The sequence below is a fragment of the Psammomys obesus genome, unplaced genomic scaffold (genome assembly GCF_907164565.1).
Source record: "Psammomys obesus unplaced genomic scaffold, mPsaObe1.curated_primary_1811, whole genome shotgun sequence".
Lineage (NCBI taxonomy): Eukaryota > Metazoa > Chordata > Mammalia > Rodentia > Muridae > Psammomys > Psammomys obesus.
The window spans coordinates 679,061-690,552 of record NW_026590468.1 but is presented as its reverse complement, the minus strand read 5'-3'; the positions used below and the strand labels follow the sequence as shown (position 1 = coordinate 690,552).

At 46.1% G+C, this 11,492-nt stretch overlaps 1 protein-coding gene across 1 annotated transcript in view; it reads right to left on the bottom strand.

Annotated features, from left to right (window-relative positions):
• Window positions 1-4,941: 4,941 nt before the first annotated feature.
• Stk33 (serine/threonine kinase 33) overlaps window positions 4,942-11,492 on the bottom strand; it is a 72,628-nt gene continuing 66,077 nt past the window's right edge. The window contains exon 12 of the mRNA XM_055607462.1: window positions 4,942-5,712. Coding sequence (XP_055463437.1) covers window positions 5,521-5,712 — 192 coding nt within the window. The 3' untranslated portion in view covers window positions 4,942-5,520. The remainder of the gene's footprint in view (window positions 5,713-11,492) is intronic.

The window sequence follows — 11,492 nt, the reverse complement described above, 5'->3', positions numbered from 1 at the left end:
GAATTGATAGGACAGTCCCAGATGCTCCAAGCTTGAGTTTAGGAGAAAAGATAAGGTCTCCTACCTTTTGATTGATTTCACTTTTTGTGTATATGTATAGGGTGCTCATGTCTGTGTATGTGCACGTGGGAACCAACATGAGCGTGTCTTCCTTCTACCATTCAAAACCCTATCGCTTGAGGCAGGGTTTCTCCCTGAGTCCAGAGGTCACTGACTGTCTAGAATGACTGGCCAGCAAGACTGAGGGATCCACCTGTTTTGCCTGCTCAACACTGGGGTTACAGGTGAAGCACCCCACGTACAGTTTTCACATGGGCACTGAGGATCTGAACTCAGGGCCTCAGACTTGCCTCCCAGCAATTCAATTGGACTTAGTGAATATCATCTGTTGTTTGTGTTGCTTCCACAGGGCCTGAAGCTGTGTTTGGGGGAGGAGGACCTCTGAGGCCTTCGCCCTTTCTCCAGTGACTAGCTCCTATGTTTGGCACAGCTCTGTCTGGGCAGCATGGTGCCAGGGACGGAGCCTGAGCAATGGCACTCTTCATCTTCCTAGTGACCTGCATATGCTTGTTCAAAGTGAGGCTGACCACCGGGCAGAGGTGGGAGGCCCCACCCTGTGCCCTGGAGGGCTGCACTGGGTAACTTAGGGAAATGCTGAGCACTGGAATAGTGAGGCACACACAAATGCAAGGCAGCCACTCAATGTGGCTTTCCTTTGAAGAACAAAGGCAAAGAAAATTGGCTCACCGACAAGAATTAAGTGGTAACAATACATGGCACGGAAATCAAAATCAGTTCAAAACTGGCTCGCTTGAAAAAATAAGATTCTGAGGAGGAAAGCTGAATGATGTGAGGCCTTTGAATAGTGGTGTTTTAGTTTAAAAGGCTTTTGTAAGGGGATTTTTGTGCCCAGAGAAAGGGAGAGGTGGTGAGGCCCAGGCCAGGCTTCTGTCTCACTGCAAGTGCCCCAGAGTTCCTCTGTAGGCAGTGCACATCCGTGGGGGCTCTCTGTCTGTCTGTCTCCCTCCTCCCCCCTCTGTGTATGTGTGTGCATATTTGTGTGAGTACATGTGTGTACATGTACATGGGAGTACACAAGTATGGCCATTTTAGATCTCAGATGCACTGGTCTGGCTCCAACCCCAGTGACAGCACCCCCGTATCCCTCCTCCAGCCCCTGTGACTACCCAAGTATATTGTGTCTTCAGAAAGAACTCATCTGGGCTCTGTGCTTCTCACTTCCCTATAATTTGGTAGGAGCCTGGCATCCAGGGACAAATTGTCCCAGGTCAGGACTCCTGAGGGGTGAACAAGGGCTGGGTTGTATTAGATCACAGAAGGCGGTACACTAGAATGGGAAAGAGAATGCTGGGGGAAGAGATGGTTTATGAAGGGACTGAGGAAGTTGTTGTTCCCAGTTCATGGCGCTGGCCTTTCCCTGAAGGCTCTCACCAGCAGCATGCCTGTAAGAGAGTGGCAGAACGGGCTTAGACCATCAGAGGAGACACATAAAGCCCAGCAGCCCCACAGGAGGGACATAGGCAGAGGTAGGGGAGGTACCAAAGTCTGGATCTCCAATCACCCTCTGACATCCTATTGATACCTCTGCTGAAAGAATCCCAAGCAGTCCAGGGACCATGATAGTCCAACACTGCTGTCCCCAAAGGTCAGCAGAGATGACAGAGTGGGGAGAAGGTTTTAGAAGGGCAGGTCGAGAACATCCAACTACATTAGTGACTTTCTTCCTTGCTCTGATGAAATACTTGGTAAGAAAGTGAGAGAAGGTTTATTCTGGCCTCTGGCTAACAGCATAAAAAGACACACAGCACCACAGCAAGGGAAGGCACATAGCAGCGAAAGGGGCTGGCTAGACACACTGCATCTGCAGTCAGGAGGCAGAGTGAACAGGAAGTGGGGCCAAGGTATAAAGCTTCAAGAGCTGCCCTGAGTGACTTATACTTCCTCTAGCAAGGTGACAGGACCTCTTAAAGGTGCTACAACAAACAGCACCACCAGCTGAGGACCAAATGTTCAAATGCTTGTCACTTGTGGGATATTTCATATTCAAACCACAACAGCAGCCCAGGGTCATTTCCCAGAGGCCACAGCTTCTTGGCCTCCAGCCAAGTGCAGCCTTTATAAGACACAACTTCTCTGGCCAATTTCAAAGTGAGGCTTCCTGCTGGGAATACCTGTTTGAACAAAGCCTTTATTGTCTGTTCCAACAGCAGGGCTGGAATTTAAAAAGCTTCATTTTCAAGACTGACTGGCTTTGGTCTGTCCAACCTGGAACTTACATTTTAGAGTCAAACAGAATTATTTAAACAAAGTATTTCTATGATAAGCACACAGTGCTTTTTTTTTTTTTTTTTTTTTTTTTTTTTTTTTTTTTTTTTTTTTTTTGTCTTCTTCCCCCTCCCCAACATTTCAAATAAGAAATTGAGGCCCATTCTGTGGCCAGCTCTTAAAACCCCAGTTTCTCTCAGCTTCTTTTTGTCTGGCCTTTGTCTCTTTGGCCTCTGGCTTTGCTTGTGATCAGACTGTGGAGGGGGCTCATCTGATGCCACCTGGCCCAGAGGACACACTGTCCTTGAGCAGTGTTCCTACCTCTGACATCTGCCTCTGGGCTTGACACAGCCACATGCTGGCTTCTGATTTCACAGACTATGTGCTTTCCCTCTTGTTTCTTGTCCCTCTCCTTCATTTCCTAAGTTCTCTTCTTTGATAGAAGCTTCCATTTTCAGCTGCATGCATACCCAGCTCCTGGTTGGTCTGAATTCCTTGGTTTGCTATTCTTTGTCCCTAACCTGCCATTCAACTAGGGTGCTGGCTAGTATTTGCTCTCCTTAGAAACTACACTTGCTCTGTACTGTCCTAGGTAGAGGGTGTCCCTTTAGGTAACAAGCAAATTCAATTCTCCATGCCATGGGGCCCAGGAGGTGTCAGAGAGATCGATGTTGAACCTGAGAGGTGACCCACTGGTCATGACACGAAGGAACTGCTCTTCCACAGCTGTAGAGGCAAGTGCAGACAGAAAGGCCATGGAACTCAGACACTAAACAGGTACATCAGTTGGAAACAAAGTGGCTTCCATGCAAATAAATAAATAGAAGTAATGTGGACACTCTCTCTCAAGAGTGAGCTAAATTCTATCATAATGCTCCACAGGAGTCTGATGAAGGCATATGATAAGTTATCTTCTATTTTTAGAGGGCTGATGGAATGTACGTTACGAGAGAAGGACACCAGCCTTGTCTGGGGTGTAGTGTGAAAAGATGCAGACACACTGGGCAGAATCAAAGCTGCTGTCTTTCCTACAGGGAGGCCCACAGCTGGCCCTTCAGAGATCCCCTGTCCTTGCTCTTCCCCTGAGGGTGAAGTGTGCAGCATTGCCTCCACCTCCCAAGGAAGAGAGCCCTATCCTGAGCAGGGTCCTCCACAGGGGACACAGTCTGTCCCTCCAAGGCTGCCTCACGAGGATACATCAGGGTCAGGAGATGGTATATGGGCTCCTAAAAGACTGCAAAAATAACCTCCAAAGCAGGTGCTCTTGAAGATGCTGAGTCAAATCCCAATTTATCTTCTTTCCCTTTTTTCTGTGTATGATATGGTGTGTGGTGTTTATTGTCATGAGTGTATATATGGTCATGTGTACTGGTACACTTATGTATGTGTGCATGTGTAGACCCAAGGTTGACACTGGGGGGGCATACATGCCATGTTGGTGAGGGAATCAGAGGACTACTTCTAGCATATAGAATGTTAAAATCAGGTTATCAGTTTTGGTGGCAATACCTATATCAACTGAACAATCCTGCTAGCCCTTTGCCTTATTATTTTTGCAACAAGGTCCCTCAGGGACCTGGAGCTTACCAAGTTGGTTACGCTGGCTGGCCCTAGGGATCCTCCTGTTTTTGTCTCTCCAACACTGGGACAACAGGTTTGTGTTGCTTTGTTGTTGTTGAAGGTGAGTGTAGAGAATCTGAACTCAGGTCTTCATGTTTGTGTGACAAGCACCTTGCCAAATGAGCTATTTCCCAGCCATTAACTTCAATTTTAAATAAAATCCAGTTTACATTGGATGCATTTGAATGGTAGTTTCCCCAGGGGAAGTGTGAACACACTAAGAAAATACTGGCAGAACTCAGCCAGAATAAGAGTGTGGTGATTTGAATGAGAATGGCTCCCACAGGTTTATATACTTGGTCACTGTTGGTGGAACTGTTTGAGAAGGGTTAGAAGGTGTGGCCTTGTTGGAGGATGTATGTCATTAGGGGTAGGCTCTGATGTTTCAAAAGACTAGTGCCTTTCCCAGTAGCTTTCTTTCTCTGCCTCCTGCTTGTAGATCAAGATGTGAGTTCTCAGCTATTCCTGCCACCATGCCTTTGCTCTGCACCATGGATTCTGCCCCATGAAACCATAATCTTTCTTGTATAAGTTGCCTTGGTCATGGTATCTTTTCACAGCAATAGAAAAGGAATTAAGACAACGGGCACATGCCAGTGTGATCTCTGACCTGTCTGACCCCAGCGGTACCTTGGTGAACTAATAACAAGAGGTGCACGTACCTCTTTTAGCTTTTGAGTCAGTTTATAGGTGTGTTTCATTCTAGAGACAAACTGACAATCCCACGGGGTTAAAAATGAAACTAGGTTATTACTTTATAAAGATAAAAACAAATTTAAATTTTTTTAAATGTTTGGGATAGTGAAAGAGGCATCTGCTTACCCTGCTTAACCAGTAGTGGCAGAGCTGTTAATACCAGAGGAAAGAGAACCCCCAATACCAACTCATGATGCGCTTCCTGTCCAGTCTCAGTCCTTCCCCAGAGACAACAGGCCAGCATTAGCTGTCTGGGGATACACTCAGAGAACTTGCTAATGTCACCCTCCCTTAACATAAAATGGACATGCATGGAAGCATTTGGGTTTATTGATTTAATCAATATGAGAATACAGCAGCAAGCCAATTCAAGCAATTATAAACTGTCCCACTTTTCTGTGTTTAAAATAAGTTGTCTTAAATAATCTGTAGCAACTAGACTCGCAGTGACATGTGAGGGGCTGTGTCACTTCTGCCACAATGCCTGTGGCCATTTGATTAGTAATCATCTAACAAAGTCTCCTAGTGCAAAGTGCACATAATCATGTAGAACCTCCATCACTGTATTTGGCTTCTTGTATTCCCTTATAAATAAATGTGCCTAAATATAAGAATTTGAGTAGAACTGAACAAGTAGGCCCAGCCTTGCACTGAGAGCACTTGTCTCTTAAACAACCCTGGAATGCCTTGAGTTGGTCAGGGCAGCAGCCTGCCCCAAGCATGTCCACAGCTGTCCTTCAGTGCCCTGTGCAGGCTGTGCTGCTTGGAGTAACTAGCTTCAACTTTAAACTGGTGAAAACACATGCAGTGCTCAGCAGAGCCAAAGGCTAAAGCTCATGCCGCGCTGTCCCCTCTTGTCCCCTTCCTTCAGTGCTGGAGGAGCGGTCTGTTCTTGCACTGCTCAGCACCGGACAGACCTTACAATTTTTTCTTGCCTCGCACCAAGGAAGAGGTTTTCAGTGTGCTCTTAACCACTGCTGCCTGGCTTACAGGCCCAGAGGATTTCTCTGATTCTTCTTTGAGCCCAGAAGAAAGGAATTTGCTGGATGGTGAGCTTGAGGTGCTCATGTCAACATCATCTAAATCAGACTTCTTGGCTGCAGCAGTGGCCTGTGAATGAAAGAAAAGGCCTAAATTAATTTAGGTGTAAAAAAGTGTGTGTAGTAGCTGAAGGGAGCAGAAGACAACAGAATTCCAGAGACTGTGAGGCATGGGCATGCCCCAGATCTGGTTAACAGCGGTCAATCTGTTAAGTTATCACTACATGCCTCAAAGGCTCTTTTACCACTTTCAAGAGATGCAAGGCATTTAGAGCTTGTTGTGATAAAACCATAGGCTGTTTAAGGCTCTGCCATGGGAAACTCACTAAAGGCCCTTGAAAGTCTGCACAGGGCCGTCTACCCAGACACAAATGGACAACACATTCCACTTCTTCAGACTTAACAGATATCTGCAGTGTGATCCCTCTTCCTAACATGAGCAAAAGTTGCTACAATTGGTCCCCTGTGCATTCTCAGACCCTCTTCTGCATTTACTCCAGGGATTGGCTTCTTTTACCAGTCAAGCAGGCACCTATGCAGACTTCTTTGAGTCTTAACTCCTTACTGGTGGAAGGGGTAAAACATTTGAATATTCACTTCATGAGGTGATGGTGGGAGTGAATTGAGGAAGCGGCAAGAGAGCTGCATGGGGTTTACAGCAGGAAAACACCAGTCCCAGGTGACCTTGTGCTCTCAGGTCATTCCATGCTGCAGGACAGGAAGTAGCAGCCTAGAATCCTGCGGTCACAGGGAGGCAGTGTTCACTTTGACTGTAGGTTCATTAAAAGAGTGATCATTTTAATTAAGTGAAGCTGAGCAGAGCGTTCTAAAGAGCAGAGACTGTCCCAGGAGACCTGCAAAGCAGGTCAGAGCAAGTTTTCACCTACACAGAGTGGCAAGGCAAAGGGCATGCATGTAACATTTTTAGGTAGCTGAGAACTGTTTTCAAAGTAGAAAAGATCACACACGGCACTGGACAAATTGCTCAGGTGTTTTCTTGATCTCCCTGGCTTTTGAGATAGGAATATTTCTACTTATGCATTTGTTCAATGAAGAGAAGTTCCTAGGGCTACAGCAAAACTTCAGGGCATCTTTACTCTGGAATCTATATCTCAAAAATGAAAAGATATGCCAACAGGTGTTTATTGCAGACACCTCTACAGTAGGGCATCCTCAGAACATCCTTCGTGCCTGACTCTCCAGGAGTGATTCTTGCTCAGGCAACACTCTAAGACTGTCCTATACCTTGAAAACAATTGCATAAAATTTGGAATGTAAAAGGTCATTTCCCCTAATCTTTTCCTCAAAAAAATATGCAAGTTGCCCCCCTTGAATTCTTTCAAGAAACAGAAAATTGAAAAAAATCTTTACCATTTGATAGAGTAGTTACTGTCACCTGTTGAAAACTCACAGGCTACAAACAAACCAACCTCATGTTTTGGTGTCTGGCTGGGGACCACTTGCTTTCCTAAGACACGGAATCAATCTGAAACTTTCAGCTCATGAAATTTAACTAACTTTACACATAAATACTATCTAAAGGCAAGGCTAAATGCAAACCTTGTCACATTAGATGTTGCAACTTGGATTCCGAGTAGTTAAGGAACATACAACGTGCCCACTACAACTAGCACTCTGTGAAAGAGGACAGAGGCTCAGCCATTGGCTTTCACATGGATATCACGTCTGCTTGAATGCTTCCACTCCTCATCTGTGGGTTTTCTAATTATGCTTACTCATTCATTTGTTTGTTCATTTACTTACTTATTTACTGTTTAATTAAGTGATTGATTGTGGGATTGTGTGTGCATGTGCCATGGTACATGTGTGAAGGTCGGAGGACAACTTGTAGAAATCAGTTCTCTCTTTCTACCACATGAGTTCCAGAGATCAAGCTCAGGTCATCATATTTGGTAGGAGGAACTTTACAAGCTGAGCCACCTAACTGTCCCCACTGGGCAACTGCACTCTGTTAATGTACTGCACTCAGGGATCAGTCAGCAAGAACAAATGCTATGTTTTTACATGCTTAAATGGCAATGTTGATTTTTCTCTCCAACTCTATGCACTCTAGAACTTTTTTTCTAGAATACAGTATCTCAATGTAGTTCATGAAATTTTGTGAAAAAAAAAATAACTGTGGTAGGAGAAATGAAACAACCAAAATGTCTAGTTGCTATTGATGTAGAAACATGGTATTTCTGTTTCCTTATGTAGCAAGTTGAGGAAAATTACATCCCTCAGCCACATGTGTTTATTTACAATTTTAGTAATCTTAAAAAAATACATAGAACATACTCATAGTTTAATGAAAATCTCTCTCTTGCCTCCTACTTAATTCAAACCCAGCCATCATAAAACACAGCTAATGCTGTTGATTTAGAGTTGTACATCGGCGGGGCAAGATGGCGGCGCCGGGAGGACTCTCATTCTGAGGAGCAGCACAGCAGGATTGGCACAGTGTCCAGCAATCAGAACTCGCGGCCATAAAACACAAGTGATTGTGTTTCACAGGTGAGAGGATACCCCACGGTGGGGGATTCAATCAGCTTTAACTCACCCGGCTAAACCACGGAAGAGATCCCGGTTCCGCCAGGCGCTTGGTCGCCAGCCCATAGCTACACGCCAGCGCGATCTGGTCACGGTCCCAGACTTAACTGTGGGCCCACAACACCATAGACTGGATTTCCCAGTCGAGAGATAACCCCACAGAGCAGGAAACAATTGGGACCAACCTCAGGTTACCCAGACATCCCCTGGAAAAGACTCGGGTTCCGCGGGTGCCCCAAGAGCCAGTCCGGACCCAGAGCCGGGACCCAGGCGCCTGCCTGTGCGCCTGATTCGCCGCCTCAGATAGAACTGTGGGCACCAGGGCACCAGGGCACCAGACTGCTGTGTCTCTGGCAGGAGGAAACCCCCAGCGGAGGGGGTCAGCAGCTCTAACGCTTAGGACACCCAGCACCAAAACACTTCCTGGACTCACGCAGACTCTAGTGCAGGCAGGAGCGCTGTGCTCTGCCGCCATTATTGAGTTCCCCTAGGGCACTGGGACACACAGCTGCATCCTCAGACCTACAAAAGCCAGAGAGCCATTACAGCAGCCCTCAGATACTGTGCCAAGGATCAACCAGTTATCCCTAGCTAGACTGTCAAAACTGTGGGAATCCCTGGTCCTTCAAGAGGGCTGCACCCACAGCGTCTGGACCAGAGCAGTGCCTGCAGCCGCCATCCCAGACAGGGACACACAGCTTCTGGTCCAGAGTGAGGCACCCAGCCTCCAGACCAGAGCAGCGCCCCCAGGCGCCAACTCAACCTAGGTGCACATTCTCCAGGTCCAGAGCAGAGCAATCAGCCTCTGGCCCAGAGACTTCCTGAGTGCACCTCTCACTTTCCCAGACAGAACTGTGCACCCCAGGATAACAGACTGAGTTTCCCTGTTGGGAGAAAACCCCACAGCTAGGGAATCAGCAGGTTCTTCAAGAGGACTGTACATGGAAATTTAGTGAGCAGCAGCACACTAAATTTATAACAAGAAACCCAGCAGTGGGGCAGCTGTCTTGAGAAACTCTATGGGTAAGAGGAGATCCCCCCCTGCCTAACATAGACCACAGCTACTACTCAGGGCTATAAACCTGAGGTGAGCAGTGGCAACTCCTGAGAAACACTGGCCATACAGTGACCATAACCAAAAAGCAGAGAAGGACTCCTTTAGAATTGTACATCTTCCTCAGGGTGTCATATATACCAACAAGCACATTTGTACAACTGAATGAATTGCTGTCATTCAATTGTCACTTCCATGGGGAGCAGGTCAAAACCTCCCCTGGCTCAGCCTAATTTATCCCAGCTTTATTTTACCCTTTCACACAAATGGTATTGCACTGCAAACATACCTTCACACCTGAGGTCTTTTTGAATGACCTGATGGTTATCTTGCAGACCATTCTTATCTAAATTTATACAATTTGCTTCTTGTTTCTTCAGGTTGGGCAGTGAATCTCTTGGTTTCGGATCAGCCATAGTTAGTCGGGTAGACCCTTCACAGCAGATGCTGCAGTTGTCTCTACTCTTTCACTAGCATTAACAGTACTGAAAAGTACACTTCTGAGGCAGATGTACCAGTTCATACTCTCCCCCTCAGCAAGACTGTTTGCTTTCTTTGAATATAAAAGGCCAAGGCAAATGTCAGCTCCCAAAGTTTTCTAGAATTGTGCCAATCTTATTTTTCAGACATTTCTTCAGTTAGGTTAGGTTGTTTCATGTATATTAATGTTGCTATAAAGATAAAGATTTGTTCTTATTTATGTGTATATGTGTGTAAGTGTATGCGGCATGTGTGAGGGACTCACAGAGCTGGAAGAGGTCACTGGATCCCCGGCAACTGAAGTTACAGTTTCTGTGAGCCACAAGGGTACTAGATACACAACCCAAGACCCATGGAAGAGCAGCAAGATCTCTTAACTGGTGAGTTGTCTCTCTAGTCCCAGCAGCCATATTTTAAATAAGCCTGAGAATTTGCCAACAGCCATCTGCACTGAAATCACGGTATCTGTCCCTTCACTCCCTGTCAGCATGGATGCAAACACACTTAACCGTGTGCAAAGGCTTACTGCATAGACGCTTTTGTGTCTATGGGAGGAATAATCTGTGTCCTCACCACTTCTCTTGCTCATTGCAGCTGCATCACAGCTGGTGGGCAACTGTTCAGGAAGCAGAATCCTCAAGGTTCTATAGAGTCTGAGCCTCTGCTCTTCCTTCTTTCTGGAATCATCTCTGATGCTAGCTCATCACAGGTGCAGAACCACCATTGGGCAGGTTCTCTTCACAGGGAACCAAGCCTCTTAACTCCTTGGAATATAAAAGGCCAAGGCAAATTTCAGCTCCCAAAGTTTTTCTAGAATTATGCCAATCTTATTTTTCAGACATTTCTTCGGTTAGGTTACAGACCATCTAAGTCTGGGGCTTCCTCTTCTCTTCTCTCATGGCTGCTGGGATTCCCTAAGGAACCTTTGTTGTCACTGATGCTATTTTACAGTATTTTAAATAATAGGACAAAGAAATGAAAAGTGAAGTTGTCAGGGCTATGAGATCTTACAGGTCACGAAAAGCAAACAGAAGGAGAAGTGGCCCTGGAAGCTTGCACAGAGCAGGAGAAAGAGGGCAGAGGAATCCCTTACCATTCCCAGGGGAAAGCTCCTAGAGGACCATCCTGGGACTGCAGGTCATCTACTTGTCAGCCCATAAGAGGACTGAGAAATCACTGTCAACTGCATACTATAGACAGTGCACATACAACAGCTCCAAGAAAACCTGCTGCCATGAGAAAGCATCCGCAGACTCAGGAGGAACACTTTTATCCTTATATAAACCATGGCGAAGTCATACTAGCCTACAGAGAAGGGGCCAGACTCATTTTAAAAACTGGCTACTAAAATGATTGCAGGTGGGGCTGTCTGTAGAGATTCTTCTCCCAAAAAAGATACAGAAAAGACTATATAAAAAAGGAAAGAGAGAGACAGAAAGAGAGATGGAGGGAGGGGAGAGAGAGGAGGAGGGAGAAGAGGAGAGAGAGAGGGAGAGGGAGAGAAAACTCGGGGCTGACGAGATTGTTGCACAAGTTTGAGAACCAATGTTTGGGTTCTCAGGAGCTATGTACAGGTGAACAGCCACCTATAATCATGGCAATTGGGAGGCAGAGTCTGGGGATCCCGGGAGTGAGCTGGCTATCTAAATTGAACTCAACAAGAGGGTTGAACATGACCAAGGAAGATACTTGATATTAACTTCAGGCACCTGAGTGCATACACACACACACACACACACACACACACACACACACACACACACACA